The sequence below is a fragment of the Sus scrofa genome, chromosome X, assembly GCF_054392235.1.
Source record: "Sus scrofa isolate SSC_HxYL_T2T_F1_AM1 chromosome X, Sscrofa_HxYL_maternal_Yorkshire_Landrace_v2.0, whole genome shotgun sequence".
Taxonomy (NCBI): Eukaryota; Metazoa; Chordata; class Mammalia; order Artiodactyla; family Suidae; genus Sus; species Sus scrofa.
The window spans coordinates 32,645,206-32,666,163 of record NC_139401.1 but is presented as its reverse complement, the minus strand read 5'-3'; the positions used below and the strand labels follow the sequence as shown (position 1 = coordinate 32,666,163).

Sequence of the window (20,958 nt, the reverse complement as noted above, 5' to 3'; positions counted from 1 at the left end):
TAAAACACAATTTAAAGAGCTAACTGTATTATATGGCCCCATGAAAATTACCATTCTGCCTTTTTGGAAAACTTGAAAAATGATTTCACAAATCTTGCTATTAAAATAATGTTGTAATTAAGATACTGTATGGATAAATCCTCTATCCAGATGTGGTCTTGTTACCTTAGCAAAGCTCTATGATTGAAGTTTTGATATGTTTCTTTTGCATTTTTCCTGAGTATTGTAAGTGCATTGAACAAAAAATTGAATAGGTTAATGGCTCTTAGAGCTTTTAATACCTTTTTTTCTCTAGTTTCTAAAATTTGGATAATGAATGTAAATTTAGTTTATAAATAATTGACCTTAGACATCAGGATCAATAATGCCTGTCCCTTCCACAATCCTTTCTTGCCCCTACTTCTTTATTCAAATTTATCTTAAAATAGCATATTCTTATTTTTTTTACTTTGACTCCTCAGTTAAGTTACTCAGACAATGAAAACACTTTGTTCAGATGACTTTTCATCTTTGAAAACATTTTTTGATCTTGAAATTTTATCTCCTAATCTATGAATACTTGTCCACATTTAGTATTTAACATACACCTTTTCTCTTTTCATATTACTTTACCAGTCAATACCATTCTTCTTTTAGCCATTATTGTTTTTTTCTATTGCTCTCTAATGAGAGTTTGTCATTTTCAGACAGCTTTGTACTGTGCTTTGAAAGTACTGGTTTCCAAGCTGTGAATCCACTGTATCTATGCTGTGAAGAGTGATTTGTTTCTTATATGTCATGGTGCCTTTTTATATGCTGCGAGGATGATCATTCAAATGATTCCCTTATTTACATGGGCTGCTTTAACTAAAGAAAAGTATGCGTTAAGGATATGTAGAAAATTAAGGCATAAATGTCTGAAACAGTCAGTTAACAGACAAATCTTACTGAGTCTCAATTATCGTACTGCATATGTCAATACTTAACATCACAAGGTATCACAAAAGAAGCTGTGCTCTTCTCAGGAAGGACTTTGCAATGAAATGGATTGTAACAAAACTGTATATATGCCTACTTAGGCATAAGAAATTATTTTAAAAAACTGTCTAAACCTAAATGACTGAAGAGTAATATCTAAGGAAATACGGAGAAAGCCTACAATTTCTTAGGCTAGTTAAGTGGAATAGCTGAACTCTATGTAACTATGCTTTTCAACCCAGTAACTATATGCAGTTCCATAAAAAAGAATATTATATTAGAGAAAAAGAACAGGACATTACTTAAATAAAAAATGGAAAAAAAAAAACCCACAGTCTGAGGAACAATAATACAAGTTGACCTATTACTACCAATGCTTGTGCTCTTGAAAAAAGTAAAGCATGGATCATTAACAGACGTAAGAACCAGAAAACTGTCTTTATGTTTCATCCAACATTTTTCAAACCATAGAGCCCTCTGGGACTTTACTGAAGAGTAAAGACTCTCATTTGTAGACACTCATAAAATTTTGCTTACAATTTTAAGGATTTACCCCATAGTCATTTTAAAAGCCTTTGTTTCTCAGAATAACAAAATTGATTATTTATTTTGGTCCAGACACTTTCTGTGCTCTTTAAAGGTAAAGTCTCTTTTAATCCTCATAAAAACACTATGAGATAGCTATTATTTTTATAGCTGTTTTACAGATGAGGAAACTAAAGAGAGCCCTTATATAAATAAATCAAGGAAATCCAGCTAGTAGTAGCAAGACTGGACTTTGAATCTAGGCTATATGACTCAAGCATATGTGTGCTGAATAAAGATGCTATGTTGCCTCCTGAAAACAACACTAGCTTAAAGAATCAGATAATTGAAATTTAGATCTAAAGAAATACATAACAATTATCTTTTCTAAATTCCTATTTTTTTAAGTTGAGAAAATTGAGTTCCAGGGAACTACATGATTAGCTAAAGTCAACGGAGCTAGTTAGTGTTAGAGCCAGGGGCTCAAGTGGAAACATTCACCTAAGCTCATCACAATGCAGCATCAGCATTAGTTGTTATCATTATTTACGAGCAAGGAAACTGAGCTGCACTGTTAGGAAGTAACAGAGCTACATTCAAGCAGAGATAGTCTGGTTCAAAACTAAAATCACTATGTTATTATAATCCAAGAATGTCATTCCTTTATAATCTGCTTGGTAAATACTTAGCATAATTAAAGTAATCATAAAATTAGGAAATTATGATGTAATGAATTTACAAACTTTGGATATTTTGGAGGTTCTACTTTACAATCTGATGTTCTGTAATCAGAAAATAATGTTTGCAGTTTGCTGTAATTCTTACAAATGTAAATATGAGAATAGAAAAATCACACATACACACACAAAACTATTCAAAGTTCATACATTGGCCATAGGGAAAAACCATTTGCTAACGGACCTAAGAAAGTCTTTTGAAATGACCAGAATTTAGTATTTGTAAAAATAAGATGAAGAAAATTAAAGAGAAGACTCTTTTGACTCAGAAAACTCCTTCAAAACCTCAAACTTGTATATTGTTTGTTAAATATTATCCTTTGTAAGAATCTAACCTTTTATTGCAATTTCTAAATCTTTTATAATTTTAAGTTATATTTTCCTCTACAAGTTTGGCGCATTTGTACCTAAGTGCAAAGAATGGCATTAGTTTGGGAACTTTTTACAACTACTAAATTTACATGCTAACCTAAACCCACATCTATTTAAATTATTAAAGTCAAGACATAAATCAAACTTGTCCATTGTTGTTCAGTAAAGGAAGTATTCTCAGGGTAGTTCTGTCACAGATCTTAGAAAAGAAATACATTTTTTAATCTGATGGTGTAATGAACTTGAAAAAAGAAGGGAAATTTTCATTAGAAATCTTGGAAGAAGCTGTCAGTAACCACTTGTCATCAGGATTAGCAACTGCAGGCTGAATAAAAATTGATTGTGGGACTCTGTACTCTGCCACTTGGATCACCTATTAGCATTGGCACCTGATTAAATTTCAGAACTATTTCTTCCTTTGATTAGCTCCCAGGACTTCTTTTGTATTATCAGTGATAATTTTCTGAAATCTCTCCTAAAAGACAGACTCTAACGCTCTCTTAACTGACTACAAAATTTCCCCTGTTTATGCTAGAAAAATCATTGGCCTTTACTCTATTTATACTTTTTGGCTTAATCTTTCGCAAACACTGGCTTAAGACTTCCATATTTGGTAAAGAGGGAGCGAATGATTACTCCTTATTTCTGTTTTAAGTGCTTTCTGTATTTGGCACAAGGTATAAATGAGCAGTCTCCTAGTGACTTTTGCTGTTACAGTAACTCATTGAATTTCCTTAGGACATTCTCTCCCCTGAAATCTTCTTCTAGATTGATTTTAGTCTATGCTAACACTTGGCCATGTATAAGAAAAACATACTTGCTTTAATACTTAAATTATGAGAGGTATGGTAAAGAGAAAGACCAAGAGAAAAAAGACAATATATTCTAAATAGAACACTTTTAGAAAAATGTTAATACATGATTTAAAACTCATACATCAATTTATATTAAATTTAAATTTAAACAGTTGAATTTGAATCTATTTTAAATGAGCATGCTATATACAGTCTGCTACTGTGTATTTTATTCTATAAGACACATTTGCTATTTATTGCTTTGTAAAAGAAAATCTAGGAGTTCTCTGGTGGCACAGCGGGTTGAGGATCTAGCGTTGTCACAGCTGTAGTGCAGATTGAATCTCTGGCCCTGGAACTTCCATGTGCTGTGACCATGGCCAAAAAAAAATTAAATCTCTATGACTTATAATAACAAATATTTATTTCTTATTCCCAGGTCTGCTTCAAACTTTGTATTGTATTCAGGTCAGCTTCATGTATGTATCTCTTCTTTTGAGAACATATTGTACTTGAGGCATGATCTTCCACTGGCAAAGGAAAAAAAGCCAAGAGGAATGAACATACATCATGGTTCTTAAGTCCCTAACTCAGAACCGATAAACTGTCATATCTGCCCATGTTTCATTAGTCAAGACATATCACATGACAAACCCCACATCAGTGAGGTGGAAAATATAATCTACCTAGACTGATTCATGGCAAGTAGGGAAAGGGAAAAATGAATCATGAACAAATAATGCAATCTACCTACCTGCTCACAAACTTTTAATGCAAATAAATATATAGTTAGGAATAATCATTTTACTGACTCTTAATTTATACTGAGTCTTTGCCTAAGACCACACTTAATGCTTTACAGGATACCTCATTGAAACAAAAGTAAGAGTATGTTAACTGTGGTTATTTAATTTTGACAAACTAGAAAACTGGGACTTCGTGTTGCTTAAGAGATGCCTAAGGTTAAGCTGGTACATAATCAAGTAACTTAAATCCAATACCCATATGGGTTAGTTTGAATTACTCAAAAAGCTGACCCAAACAAGTACTAGTGCAATTTATTCATTTGGGAAATGATCCCCAGTAGCATAATGGGAGATAGGGAAAGTGAGTCAGGGAAGGTAAGACATGCGATAGAGATGTTACTGTGGGGCATTCTAAATTGAATGTCCTTTGTAACCCCTGAAGAGCCTAGAATTGGAAAAGGCCCTACTGCAAAGATGCAGAGAGATGTGAATCTTTGAGGTGGGGAATCTTCAGCATCCACAGAATATGTTCAGAGTTATAGGTAAACTCAGAGTTGGGCCAGGAAAATAAAGCATGAGATGTTAGCTATATCTATTATACAATTTTCTTAACCATTGCTCTATAATGCAAGTTTATCAGATGTATCTAGTGATTTAAATATGCCTTTTTAATGCACCCAAAAAAGGACTCTGTGTTTGAGCCTTTGTCTGTTTATAAAGTATCTCATTGACACAAACATTTGGAAATGGTTGTTGTGTACATTTGGCTGGTTGCTTTCTGTTTATTTGAAATGAACTATTTTACAATCCATTATGATAGGTAAACACATACCACAGAGTAATGTCTTTTTTAATTTTTTAGTAGATAAATTGAGTAGTTTAAAACTGACTATATCATGGTATGAAAGCTGGTATCTAGTTAGTTAGTTAGTGATTCCGTCACAATATCCAAGTATTGGAGTTCCCGTTGTAGCTCAGTGGAAATGAATCTGACTAGTATCCATGAGGACACAGGTTCGATCCCTGGCCTTGCTCAGTGGGTTAAGGATCCAGTATTGCCATGAGCTGTAGTTTAGGTCACAGACATGGCTTGGATCTGGCATTGCTGTGGCATAGGCCAGCAGCTGTAGTTCTGATTCGACCCCTAGCCTGGGAACCTCCATATGCTGCTGGTGTGGCCCTAAAAGCAAAAAAAAAAAAAAAAAAAAAAAAAAAAAAAGTTAAAAAATATCCAAGTATTGAATTTCACCTCCAAATTACATAAAAAACCTTGATCTATTTTGTTTTTTCTCTGCCGTAATTAGTCCATGACTACTATTTTTAACAAAAATAAGTTGATCTTTTTCATGACACACTACTAAAGCATATTTCAAGTCTGCATACTAATTAAATGTAACTTATTTTTACCCATAAAAAGTCAACACCCACATATTCATGTTCAAATTAGATGAGATATTTGAAATCACTTTGTAAATTATAATGCACCACAGAAATATTCATTTGTCCCATTATTGCTAAATACATTTCATTCTTCTGGTCATGAGAAGGTATAATTTATACAAATATAATTTCATATTCTTTATCTTTCAAATCAAGAAGACTCTAATTGCTGCACATTTATAAATACTATAAAAATCTTCCTAATTGTTAACATGACTTCCACCTAGAGATTGTGTCTATTTTACAAGATAATACAATTTATACAAATGGCACACAGGAAATAGTGGTATAACCAGGAAAAAAATATATAGATTTTTCTCTATTTTTCTTTAAGTTTTCATTATTAATATATATCATAACTCTGTCACATTTAGTCTTTACAGTTCTGTACCAAGATACAGATGGATTTAATGAGACACAGACAGGTTAAGTAATTTGCCTAAGTTATATAGCTAGTAAGAAGTAAAGGATTTGAAACCAGGCTATTTGATGCCGTGTTTAATCACTGACATACTGGAGCTGAGACATATTCTTGGTATCAGAATGGAATTAGAAGGGAACAAGAATAAACCATTTGCACTACTTATCACATGGTACTCTGTTTTCTAACTCATGCCACCTACTACATTTTTGTGTACTCCTGCAGTTATGATTTTCTCTTCCATTTGAGTGTGATACTTCTCCCTCATTGTTATTAGGCTCTGTTCATGGTAACTTCTCTAACTATCATCAAAATATTTCTATAATTCTTACATTGTGTTTTCCATATAAATAGTGTTATTGGTTATTTTTATGAATATGCAACTGTGTGATTATGTAAGGTTCTGGCCATAACTCCAATTTGCTAATATGGTATAAATTCTATAATTAAGTGCCAGGGGATGGGAGGGAACTTTTATGCAATATGAGCTGTGCAAATTATCTTGGTCTATCAAATCCCTAGAGTAAAAAACAGTTGACCTACATGAAAAGAGAAGTAACATTTGCAGGGGAGGTAAAGGGTCAGACAGGTCATCCATAGCATCTTACATTGTGTTAGAAGCCATAATAGTCAAGATGAGGTAAAGAGCATTTTAATCATATGTTAGAATGTAATTCACCTAGAAAAATCAAAGCAGATTTTTTTCAATAAATATTCTCTATTTTATTTTTCATTCCATGTAGTAATGAAAATAAATACTTCAGTCTAAAGACCAAATTTGGGGAGGAGATATTGAAAAGTGGTTTTATACCTGGTGGAGGCTTAATAGATATTTGTGGAAATGAAGTAATGATTAAGACAGAAAGTTTATAAGTAACAGAGCAGTTTAGGCAGTACGGCAAAGTAGAGGGAAAAAACATTGGCCTGGGACTCAGTAGATATGGGATTTAATTGTGGTATTGATTAATCATTTGATTTATTCAGCTTATTCTTATTAAGTACCTACTTCTGCTTAAAGACACCATATTGGACTCCAGGAGTTACAAAGATAAAATGGTACTCCCATCTAAAGGTGGACACATATACTTTATAGAAAACACACACACACACACTCACATGACCATATACTAATGATTCAGTTTGAAAAATCCTTAAGCATATGTATATATCAGAAGAATTAATTGTTGACTTCTCCCAAGGACATAGGAGTTATTATGAAAATCTTCACATTTGAAATTGATCTTAAGAGTGAGAAATATGGAATTCCTGACATGGCTCAGTGGTTAACAAATCCGACTAGGAACCATGGGGTTGTGGGTTTGATCCCTAGCTTTGCTCAGTGGGTTAAGGATCCAGAATTGCGGTGAGCTCTGGTGTAGTTCACAGACACAGCTCAGATCCCACGTTGCTATGGCTCTGGCGTAGGCCGGTGGCTATAGCTCCGATTAGACCCCTAGCCTGAAAACCTCCATATGCCCCAGGTGCAGCCCTAGAAAAGACAAAAAGACAAAAAGACAAAAAAAAAAAAAAAAAAAAAAAAAAAAAAAAAAAAAGAGTGAGAATTCTCAGGTTACATTCCAGGGACTTCAGGAACAAGGAACTATAGTGAGAAAGTGTGTATCTTATTCATGGAGACATTTGGCTTGTGTGGCTAGAGTAGACTTGGTAGGTATATGTGCAGAGGGATAAGGAGTATGTGTGAGTGCCAACAGGCATAACAGATATTAAGCTTAGAAAAGCATTTGGAATCAAATAGTGAAGTCCCTTATATCTGGCTTATAACCTCAGGGCAAGCATTTTTCAAACTCGCATAATAACTCAAGAGTTACTTATTTTGTTACTAGATGGATGATGAGGCCATTAATTGGCAGGAGAAGTAGGATATGCGAATTTATTTAGGAAGATGAATGATATTGTTAAGATACCTGCAGGACATCTAGGTGGAAGTATAAACTAGAGTCATCTATGTCAGGGTGAAGATCAGGCTGTTAATCAAAATGAAAAATACAGATTTAGGTATCATCAGTATCAATATGTAGTGTTTGCATTTACCTCTGTTCAGTCCCACTGCAAGTCTCCAATATAGGCCATCATCTCTTCTCACATAGATTTTTTTGCTCTCCTTGTTTCTAGTGACTTCTTTCAATATATTCTCCATACTGTGGAATTCATTTCAAAAACACAAACCTGTATTGTCATTCTCCTACTCATAATTCTGGTTTCCTTTCTAACTACCTTCTGGCTAAAGTTTAAGGCTCTTTATAATTAAGCTGATGATTATTTCTCTCTCTCTCTCTTTTAGAAACATCTCTGCCACTTTTTTCCTCCTTTTCTCTGTCTCTCACATACTGATAGTTGCACTTGCTCTTTTTATTGTCTGGAGTTCTTTTCCTCCTTGTCTACTTCTATACCCTTTATTAATTTTCAGAACTCAATTGAGATGTCACTTCATCAAGGAAGCACTGGGTTTTTCAAGTTAGTTTCCTTCCTGTGGGCTTATGACAATGCCCTATATTTACTCTCTTGGGAAACCAATCTGTGTATCTACTGTCTATTTTTTTTAGCATTAGTTTCTCTCACTGTGCTATAAGGACAAAAGGGTAGGAACTTTATCTTTCACATAGTTGAATTTCTACCACCTAGTAGATGTCAGTATGTATTTATCACTTGAATTAATAGTCTTAAAAAGGAAAAGTGATGTAATAGTTCCCTATTAATGCTATATAACCACAAATTTAGTGGCTTAAAATAACACAAATTTATATTATAATAGTTCTTTGGGTTAGAATTTTGAAATGGGCCTCATTAGGCTAAAATTAAGGGCCAGCAGAGCTGCATGCCTTGTAGAAGCTCTCAGGGAGAATCTGTCTCTTTGTCTTTTACATTTTCTAGAGGTTGTCTACATTCTTTGACTCATGGCCACTTTTCTCCCTCTTCAAAATGGGCAACATCTCTCTGGTTCACACTCGTGGGCCTTCTTCTTGTCCTTTTAAGGACACTTGTGATTACACTGGGCCCACCCATATAACCCAGGATAATTTCCCTATCACAAGTGAGCTGATAAGCACATATGATTCCATTTTCAGCCTAGGCCATGAACACACCCTATCTCATCTGATTCCACCAGCAACCATAATTCTCTACAAAGAGTTTGAAAATAATTTAAATTTAACCTATATTAAAACAAATAAGTTTAAACAAAACTTACATCTTCAGGGGATTAAGATGTGGACACTTTTGGAGGACCATTATTCTCTCTACCACAAGTTAATGGAATTAATATCTGTAGAGAAGAAAAATGAGATGTCTGAAAAGTAAATTTGATCTTCATTAACTGAAAAACACCTTTATTGAGCTGTAGTATGTAACACTCTCAATGCTTAGTGCTGGGAAGACAGGTATAACCCAGATAGTCACTGTCTTGGAAGTGAGAAAGAATATAGGTAATATTATTAAGAAAAATTTTATATGATGATGAGCAGTGAAAGCTACATTATAATGACTGTCTGGTAAGTGGGAAATAAGGAAACCTCTTTGACACTGTTTTTCTCTTCTTTGTGCAGTAATTTAATTATTTTAGACCTCCTCATTATAAAATGACCATGAATGTCACCTTTGGCCCTAGTGTTCTATAATCCTATGATCAAAAGCTATTACTCAGATTTAATGGAAAACATTTTTCATGCCATTTTCCATTCTACTCTCCTCCACTTTGCATTGTCATTTTGTAGCATTAATAACTTGGTAAATCCATTTTCTAAATATGTTCTGAGTTTCAGGCCTGCCTTCATAATGTTCCATGGTATCACATAACCTTATCTAATGTTTACCATTAATCTTCCATATTTCTCATTTCCTTTTTTTCTCATTTTCGGTGAAAGCAGAGAATGGACTGACTCTAAAAACTCTTCCATATTACATACTAGTCTTCTCTTAAAGGTGAAATAAACTCATATCCCTTTGTATTTCTTCTATATGTATATTTCTAAACTGTTACCTATTTCCCTCTCCTTCTAAACTTATTTTTTCCTGAGTAACTTAAGTGATGAGAATCTTCAGTTAACATATTGACTAGCACCCAAGGAAATAACATTTTAAAAAATGTTTTTCTGGCACAGATTGTGATTAACTGCTCTGTGTAATAGGATAATTCTTGGTTTTCTGATAACTGAGTGTTTTTTTTTTTCTCTTAAATGCTTTTATCCATGTTGCCTTATGTGGTAGTACATAAAGGGCCATATCATGGAGACTTCCCATGATCTTACTTCCAACTCCCTTGGTAATTTCATCCCATGCTGCCCCCTTCTTCATATTTTAGAGTGCAAGAAAATTGAATGTATGTAATGAAAAGAATGCTCTTTTGATTTCTTATCTCCCAGGCTTTGCCCTTGCTATCTTCTCTGGAAGATGCATCTTTCTCTTTGCACTTTTTCTTTTCTTATTTTTGCTCATCCTTCTATATTCAACCTATCCATCACCTTCCAGAAAATGTTTTCGGTAACATCCATGTGGCTATATATCCCTTTCTTTGTGTTCCTGCAGTACCCTTTGAATATATGTATACCTAATTGTACAAAATGTTTAGTATTTACGCACAATATGTCTATTTTATACTATGCTGTGAACTTTGCTAAAGATAAGCCTTCTTGGTAATTGGAGCAGTGATCAGCATATGTGAAGCATTCTATAAATAATTATTCTACAAATTATTGTATAAATAAAAGATTTCATTACATCTTGCTAACAGCTCTATGAGTTAAAATGTTCCTAATGTCATCATTCCACAGAAAAAGAGACTGAGGCCTGGCAATTTTAAGGCCATCATTCTAATAAGTCCTGCAATGTATTCTGAGGCCAATTCCCTTGATTCCATGTCCTCTCAGTTTACCCAATATAATTTTTGTGCAGCAACTCATGCTTGTGAATCATTAATATCACAATTTATTTATCCCACTCTTATAGGGGTTTGAGGATCTCAGGAATATGAAAGTTCATAATAGGGCCAAAGTTCTTTGCACTAATCTTAGAAAATATGAGGGCCAGATTTATTGAATAAAAAAAATGACTTTGTTAGAAAGGGTTAATGGATTCTGTGATGAAGTACAATTTTTATGAAAGGCAGAAAGCTAATTTTACATGAGCTTTCCCCATAGAGGGAATAAAAGAAAATGCTGGTCACTTTTTACAATTTATGAAGTAGTAGTTCTTCACTCTTTGATATCTTCAGGGAACAGTTTTCAAGTAAATTTTCCTAAGAGAGATTTTTCTTCCTTGCCTCTCACATTATTATACCCAGGCATATTTTTATTAGTAAAAGAAAACCAGTCATAAATAAACCCTAGAGAAAATGAAATACAATATGTGTTTCTTGAAATGACTAAACAGAGGTATGTAGATAATCACTTCCTCATAAATAGATTTTACTTTTTTATTTTCTCATTATTGATGATTTCATACTAATATCTCTTACTAAGACTGTGTGTCTACAACAACATGTATTAAGATGTTGAAATAGTCTATAAGCTCTATAACAATGTATGTATATATACTTTTATATTTCAACTTTGGAATAATAATGAATATAGAGCTGAGCATGCTTAAAATGATCAATTTGTAATATGAGAGGTAACAATAGAAATAGATTTGAAATTATAAAAGTATAAATTTTAGCATAGTAAAAATGAAATAAAAATTGAAAAAATATAGGATAACTTGGGAACATATATTCTTTCACAGGCTAAGGGTAAGTAGCTTAATTTATAGTAGTGATTCTTGACTTGGACTTCATGGTAATAGGAATCTTCTGCAGGGAGGTCAGGGAAACCCATGAAACTGTATGTAAATATGTCTGTTTTTGTGTAAAAAAGGATCATTATTTTAATCAGGTAATCAAATGATTCATGACTTGAAATGTTGAAAAATTACTAGTTTATGACCTCATTCCAATTAATTTTAAAATATCAGTGCTCAATAGATAAATGAACAGAAGATATAAACAAGTATTTCTGCAAAAGCAGAAACATACAGAATAAATAAATGTATAAATTTTGTTCTACCTTATTAGTAATCAGATTCAAATTAAAACAAGCAGCAACTATCTCCTAATATCTAATAAAACAGCATTTGTTCTAAAACATAAGCTGAAAATCTCCTCTTAACAGCATAACCTCTTTCTGGTACCACTAAAAATTGGTATGAGCTTTGGGAAGGCAATATGATAATATTTAGTAAAAGCCATAAAAGTTTCTATAATGTTGACCTAGTAATTTCTTCTATTACATGGCAGAAGCTGAAAAAGAATGCATGAAGATGTTAATTATGATGGAATCTCTAATAGCAAACAAAAGTAAAGTATAGCCCATGTTTATGATAAAATTACTGAAAAAAAGGCAGAATATTATTGTGGCTCTGTAAAATACATGTTCATGGGGAGTGTAATCTGTAGACACAAAATGGTGCTTTTTTGTATGTTAAAATATTTTCATCAGGAGTTCCATTGTTGCTCAGTGGGTTAAGAACCTGACATGGTCTCTGTGAGGATGTAGGTTCCATCCCTGGCCTTGCTTAGTGGGTTAAGGATCCAGCATTGCCACAAGCTGTGGCTCAGCTCACAGATGCAGCTTTCTCCCGCGTTGCTGTGGCTGTGGTGTAGGCCTGCAGCTACATCTCCAATTCAACCCCTGGTCTGGGAACTTCCATAAAGTTGCAGCCATAAAAAGGAAAAAATATTTTCATCATATTGTCATCAAAAATATTAATTATCAAATATGAGCATTCTTATATAATGTTAAAAATAATCCAGCATCATAAAGAAGGTTCATTTTTCACTTCTGGATAAATCCATGCAGACATGCAGGTTGTGCACTATAAAGTTCTAAGATATTATTTACATAGGTTACAATGTACATGGAACCCCCTGCGTTATTCAAAATAGAGACTCTAAATTTATAGCTATTTTGTATTTGTTTTAATATGTTTACCTTTTGTGAGTCTGATTACCTTATAGGAGTCCATATAATCTATGTAAACTGGTCACTGTGAAAAAACATGGACTTTGATTCAAATAAATCTATACCAAGTTCATCTCTGTCACTTAGCTTTATTCCTCGTATTTATTTTTAACATTTATTTTTTATTTATTTTTAATGTATAATGTATTTTGTATTTATTTTTAATGTATAAAATGGTAAATTACATAGGGGTTGATCAAGATGGTGTATGTAAGACAGCTTTATGAACAAAAAGGTAATAATAAATGTTATAATAATAAAATGAATATTATTAATATTTGTCATGTTAAAGAATATAAGTGTTACCACACCAAAATAAAACTTTAGCAGATAATTCCTTGAAGGCATGTTTTTTCTTGTATTAAAAGCAGAAAAGGTAGGAGAGAATAGTTAGTGAAGATGTTTATATGATGAAGCTCACATTCAGTGCTGTTTACACAGTAGATACATAATATTTTGCACATAATGTCAAGGTTTCCCTTCTGCCTTCAAGGCCTATCTAAAAATCATTCTTTGTACATATAATTGAAAACAATAAAAACATTGCTTTACTACCCACTTTCATTTAAAAGCATCTGGAACAAATCTCTTCAAAATGTCCTCCTATTCAGCTTTTGGTAAAGATAGTTGGGTATGTTTTAAAAAACCTCCAAATGGATGATTTCAAATGGCTCATTTACTCTCCCATGTCTGACAGATAGGCTGTGTATGCCCATGTAGGAAAAAATAAGTGGAATTGCAAATTAGCTTGTTAACTTTTAGGCTATATGTGTATGTCATTGGGAAATAGATGTACAGACTTGTCTTCCTGTACAGCAAATCAGTGAAAATGGTTAAATTTTGACCATCTAAAATGTACTGTTTATTTTATATTATTATTATAAGAAAGGTAGTATTAAATTCATTGAAGTAATATCCAAAAGAGGCTAGATTAGGTTTGAAAACTATTACTATATCTTTTTATTTATTCACACGTGTCAGCAAAGACTTCCTTGTTATACCTACCATGTAGCTTTTACCAGATAGGTTAATGCTGATGTTGACTGTACATAGTAATTTGTGGGAGTAACACAAATAAGAAGGAAGTATTCTGTGATGCTAAATAACATTTTTTCATTTAAGAAAATAGTTTTATGTTATTATTTACCCACTGTTATCTCTTATGTTACTTAGAGTATCTACTTATGGATTAATAATGTGCTTTAAACAGATATTTATTCTTAATACATAGATATATTTGTCATAGGAAAAGTCATTCTTTACTGTATGTCATCTGTTTTCAGAAGCGATGGAGATTTACTACTGAAAAATAATATGAGAGAAAATAAGGTTATTTTATCAGGGCATTTCAGTGAGGGTTCTTTTGACCCATGTAAATAAAATATGAAATCTCTCAATTTTAAATCTCTCTTACATGCACTCATTTATTGAACACTGAATAATATAATTGTATTTACGGTAATTTAAAGATAGGCTTTGGCATCAAAAAAGCATTTTAATAAATTAAGATTGATGATTTTCCTGTCCATTTGGCTTAGTACTAACTTCCAGCTTTGGAAAAAAGATAATTTTTAGAAGCATGAATTCTGCAAAGCTGTTTCTTAATAATTTTCCACCCTAATCTCTTGCTGTAAGAAGTCCTTGGGGATTTTTCCTTTGAGTATTTGTATGTAATCCATGAAGAGTATCATTTGCATTTTGATTTGAAATTTCCAGACTTTTAGATGAAAAGAAGTACTAGAAATTTTGGAATTTTAAGATCCCCCCTCCTCTAAAGCACTCACATATTTATCAAATATTTTCTGAGCTCTTAATTTGCACAGACAATATGCTCGGTTCTGGGATGCACAGATAACTAAGTCATGCTCCTGATCATCAGGAGACCTCTCTCATGATGGGATGAGGCTACACCAGGGGCCTATGTTAGAGTATATAGATATTACAAAGGAAGGACCCGTTATTTCCTCCTGGATTGGTGATGGGGGCCAGAGGAAATGCTCAGGAATAGTTTTTTTAGAAGAGATAACAGACAACATTTTCTTTTAATTATAGTGGAGTTTCTACTAGGGGAATAAATAATATTTCATTTGTTCATATGAGACTACTTTTTTTGTAATGCTTTTATACAGTATTAGAATGAGTTTGGACTTGATCATTTCAAATATTTTTAAGATTTCATTTCAGTTTGGATCCTTAATACCAATATCACTCATATTTGATTTATTTATCAATGAATTTACTATTAAATATGACACTAATGTATAACTGAAGTTATTTTGCTTGTAAAGTCTGAATGACACTCAAAGTTGCTTCTTAACTCCTCATCACTCTTTTTTTTTACATTGTAGATGAAAGAGAAGATGTTCAAAAGAAAACATTCACAAAATGGATAAATGCACAATTTTCTAAGGTAAGGATATTTTGTTACTCCTCTTTTAATATGGAATATATGTTGCTGAATTTTCAAACTGAATTATGCCTCTATGTGATTTAACATGTGACTTAAAAATCCTTACTGTTTTTCTCGTAATTTTTTATTTTAGCTGAACAAATCTGGGACTGTTATGTTGACTTTTAATTAAGGAAGAAGCAACAGAATACATAGTAAAGAGAAATTTTTTAATTTGATGAAATATATCTTTGGTTCTTCTTGATAATGTGATTTTCTTGAACAACATCGGTCATCAGGGGATTTTAATAGCAGTTTTTCATCAAGTAGCTAATATATGTCATATACTAGAAGAGGATATGAGGAATTTTTTATTGTTCTGAAAATGATTGTTTTTTGGTCCTTCTTGACCTTTACACAGTTCAAGAAAAACTGACAGGCTATTTGGCCCCTATCCCTTGAAGCATGTGTCAAGTAATTTAAGATGATAAGTTTATTCTCTTTTTCTGAAGCCATCAGTCCATCCTCTCAAAATTTATTTTGTAAATACAGGTCATAATCAATAGCACAATTCTAGACAATTTTTTAAATAAACAGTGTAAGATATTCTTTCTTTGAAAACTAGTATTAACAATAGTGCAATATTAGAACATTTGTGTGGATTTCAATGTTAGAAAGACTTGATTAATAATTCCCGATTTGGGTAAATCAGTCAAACACTTTGTAAGTCAGTTTCCTCATGCTTCTATCATGTGTGTGTGTGTGTGTGTGTGTGTGTGTGTATAATAAATCCAGATAATAGGAACATAAAGCTAATAAAATATGGACCATTTATACAAGGTTTTAATGGTGGCAAAATGGTGATAATGGTTACTTTTGCATGTTATTGCAATGATTAAAGAAGATACTACATGTGAAATTATCTGGCACAATGCCTGACACTCTTAATACATATGAATCACTCTCTTTATGGGGTCTTCTTCAATTTGTAAAAGTTTTGGTAATGGATCCAAAACAATCCACTGGGAGACTCAGTCTCAAAAGTATTCCCTTTACTGCTACAAAATGTTTTACGGTGTCATCCATTCTTTGTGGTATTTGACCACAGAGTTTTGCCAGGTACTCTTTAGTACATTGGCAAGAAGAAATTAACTGAATTTTAGCTAATTAAATTTCATTTGTGTTTACTTACTGAATTAGTTAATAAATCACTATTATAGAATTTTAAATGATAAACTTAGGAATTAAAAAGTATGTTTTTAAAATCTCAACTTTTTAAAAATAGGTGGGATATGAATAATTTTTTAAAACGCAATAAATTATAGAAGCACTAACAAGGAGTTCTCTTGCGGCACAGTGGGTTAAGATACAGTGTTGTCACTGAAGAGGCTCAGGTTGCTGCTGTGGTGCGGGTTTGACCCCTGGCCTGAGGACTTCCACATGCCATGGGCATAGCTAAAAAAAAAAAAAAAAAAAAAAAAAGAAGCAGTTCCAGTCATAGCTCAGCGGAAACCAATCTGACTAGGATCCATGAGGAAACAGGTTTGATCCCTGGCCTTGTTCAGTGGGTTAAGGATCAGGTGTTGCCTGGTGTAGGTCAAAGCCACAGCTTGGATCTGGCATTGCTGTGGCTGTGGTGTAGGCTGGCAACTGCAGCTCCAATTTGACCCCTAGCCCAGGACCTCCATATTTGTGGGTGTGGCCCTAAAAAGACAGGAAAAAAAAAAAAGAAAAGAAAAGAAAAAAGAAAGAAGAAAAAAAGAAACTACAAATGAAGAATAAATGAAAAATGAAAAATAAACTGAGAAATATTTAGGATAGGAATGCATAATTCTCAGAATATTTGTAAGATGGATGTATATAGTTTAATTGCTGTATCTAGTGGCCTCATTAAAATTTTCTCAGTTTCATAACTTTGTAGCAGACAATAGATGTCTTTCAAATAAATATACCAACAAATCAAAAATGAGATTTTTAAAGTAATAATGTAACTAATACACTGAATAGTTGAATTAAACCAATGAGTTATTTTAATAAGGTATGTAAACATGATAAACTCTGTGAATTCTCATTCCCATAAATCGAAATAGATCATCATTCTCTATACACTGACATTTCCTAGTATTGTTTACCACAATTCATGTGCTAATATACAAACCATAGTTTGATATCCTATCTTGTATGAATACGTTGTGGGCACTGTCTTAGAGCAATTTTCACCCAACCTAATGAGCACCCATATTTTAAAAGCTGCAGAATAATCACATCCATGAATGCATTTCTGTTTTTTTTGCAAGTTTCCCTTCTCCCCCAAATCCCAAATTCAGTTCCCAATTTTTTTTTTTTTTTTTTTTTTTTTTTGCTTTTTAGGGCCTCACAGGCAGCATATAGAAGTTCCCAGGCTATGGGCTGAATTGGAGCTGCAGCCACCGGCCACAGTAATGCAGGATCCAAGTTGTGTCTGATACCTACACCACAGTTCTCGGCAGTGCTGGATCTTGAACCCACTGAGTGAGGCCAAGTATTGAAGCTGCATCTTCATGGACACTAGTCGGGTTCATTACCACTGAGCCACAATGGAAAATCCTAATTCCTACTTATTTCATTTATTTTATAAGTGTTCTCCCTAAACCTGTTCTAATTGGATCAAGAGAGTCAATTCTTTCAAATACAGAAGTTTAATATTTGGGCATTTCCTAGGTATCAGAAATATAAATCAATATTTATAAAGGTAGAAGAAAAATTTTTAGAGATAAAATTTTTATGTGTGTGTGTTGATTTTTCATTTAGAGACATGAAAAATATTTTCCATGTTATGTGATTTTTTCTGGTTAAGATTTGAGGTAAATGACTAAATTTTATCTAGACACTTGAAGATAATGAGAAGAGATAGCTAATGGATTTAGGTAAAGCCACTTGGTGATATCAAAACATAAACATAACTGTGAGATATGTCATTTGACATATATTTATTGCATCACTACTAGAATTGCACAGAAGTCTAAGCCAATAGGAGGCACAAAATTATTCTAAGGCAGGAATGTGTGTTTTCTTTATAACCCTATTGGTCATTACTAGTATACTAAATAAATATAATAAATCCATTTTGATCAGTAGTACAGAAAACTAAATATATGCTAAGTTTAAGATAATGAGAAAATGCTGAATGGAAGAGAATATGTTGATAAAGCCTTAAAAAAGAAAAAGCAATGAAGAATTTTCATCTATGTGGTAAATTGGACAGAGAAACTCATAACAACAACAGTACAAATAAATATGATGAAATAACGGTTTATTGATGAGGCATACATACACACACATTCTTGTATAATATTTGTAAAGTATAGGGAGACAGCAAAGTAGTTTCTTGTTATTTTGTAAAGCTACATAAGGAACAGTTTAGGGGGAAATGTGATTAAATATAGTCATCGTTTTGTTTCATTTGAGGCTTAGTGTATCTTTGTAGTAAATCTAACTGATTTTTTACTTTCCCAGTACCATTTAAAAATAGGCCCTATCTCTTTTTCAAAATAAGTCTTCTATTAACCTTCAATTCCAGAATTTTTACTAGGATGTGATTTATCACATCTATTCTATAAAGATAAGCAAACAATATTTCTCTTCACATAAACACAAAGATGGTGCTAGGTAAGATTAATTCAAGGTAAATATTTCTTTCCTTATAACTTATAGCTATTTTATAATCATAAAAAATTTAGTGTTTACTATACCACACATATCATTCACATTATAAAAATCTTGCTATTTACACAGGTTCATTCACAGAAGCTTTTAAGGAAAATACACTTTTGAAATCATGACCAACGATAATTTTGTCATAAAACTCTCTTGATGTTTGTGTTAGAGAAAAAGCAATTTGTGGAGGAAAATATTTACTACTAGATGAATTGAAAGATTTAAACTATTCCCAATGAGTTGTATGACAGTTTTGATCCTACACTGGATTTAGTGATTAACTTTATTTCCTTACTTTAAGTATACTTTTTCTAATTTTTCTAAAAGTAGTAGACAGTTTTATATTTGACCCAAATGAAGTAGAAATGAGTAATTTATTTTGTCTATGAACTGTATAACTGCTCATGCTATGATAATACATTTATGTCTTCATTGCCACAATGTACATGCTCATTCCTAAAACATGGGGCATACCTTTTCATGATAACCATGAAATGAGGTAGAATTAACTGAAGTAACACATTTTCCCTAAGAATTCACCATAATTTACCTTCTAGCCAGCATAATGAGTACAATATGATATAAATTAACACAAAAATTAATGAGTCAGGCTTCTATGTAAAAAAGTCAACAAAGGCTTCATTACATAACTCTGCACCATGGAGCCTTAGGAGAAATAATTATATCCACATTTAAAATCATTTCAGAAAGAAAGATATTGGAGTTCCCCTGGTGGTTCAGGTGGGTTAAGGACCCAGTGTTGACTCTGTAGATGCAGGTTCCATCCTTGGCCTCACTCACTGGGTTAAGGATCTGATATTGCTGCAAGGTGTGGCATAGGTCACAGTTGCAGCTATGATCCAGCATTGCTGTAGGCCCCAGCTGCAACTCTGATTTAACCCCTAGCCCAGGAACTTCCATATTCCACAGGTGTGGCTGTTAAAAAAATATATATATATATATATACATATATATATATATATATACACACACATATATATATACATAAAATTCAAATTCTTTGACCCTTGTTTTACTTATATGCCCATGTTTACTTTATGAGAAAACATAAAATATTGCCAATTTGGTTATCATGTAATATATTTTATGAATGTTGAATGACGTTCTCTGGATACTTGTTCATTTCTTTCTTGAACACGGCTTTGGCTATCTTCTTTGGATTGAGGAGGGAGAATAGAACATATATTTATATTTCATTATCATTATCTTGCCACATTCTCTATGCCAGTGTACACAAACACACACAAATACGCAGGTACAAACAGTAAGCATCTTAGAGATTTAAAGTTAATTGAAGCATTTCATTAAATGAAAGGAAGATTCTGGGATATAGGGGCAAAACCTTGTCTCAATGCAAAAGGCAAAAATTTGTATCTTCTGCGTCTGTTCTAAATGTAAATGTAACTAACAAATTTATATATAACTACCATGCAAGAAGCCTGACTATCAGATGTCATAGAGCAGAGCTGTTGTGTCATGGAAGAGTCACCATAGATATAAACAGACCCAGACTGCTATGTTCCTAGCTTCCTGTTTTTCCTTACTATTTGTATCAGGAAGAATTAGGTCACTAGGGAAGATGAAGGGCAGTGAACTGAGTCTCTGGATTATGATAATAAGCCCATAAAAGGCTTTAGTAACACTTAAATTTTTTTGGTACAATTGTTTTGGACAGATGAATATTGGTACAGAAAACTATAGAAATTCTCACTTCAGAAATAGCTAAGATTAGAAGCATTTCATTCCTGTATATCCTCATGTTAATAACTCTATTAGGTTATGCTTTTGTGGCTAGTTGTTCCAGAGACCTCATGAGATAAGTATTCAGGATAGGCTAAATGAGATTTAGG

The 20,958-nt window shown here is 32.8% G+C and overlaps 1 protein-coding gene across 25 annotated transcripts in view; it reads left to right on the top strand.

The window, feature by feature from the left end:
* The window catches only part of DMD (dystrophin), a 2,611,869-nt gene that overhangs the window by 633,562 nt on the left and 1,957,349 nt on the right, over positions 1-20,958 (top strand). For all 25 annotated transcript variants that reach the window (XM_021079543.2, XM_085006422.1, XM_085006420.1 and 22 more), the window contains 1 exon segment: positions 15,351-15,412. In XM_021079543.2, the coding sequence (XP_020935202.1) occupies positions 15,351-15,412 (62 nt within the window).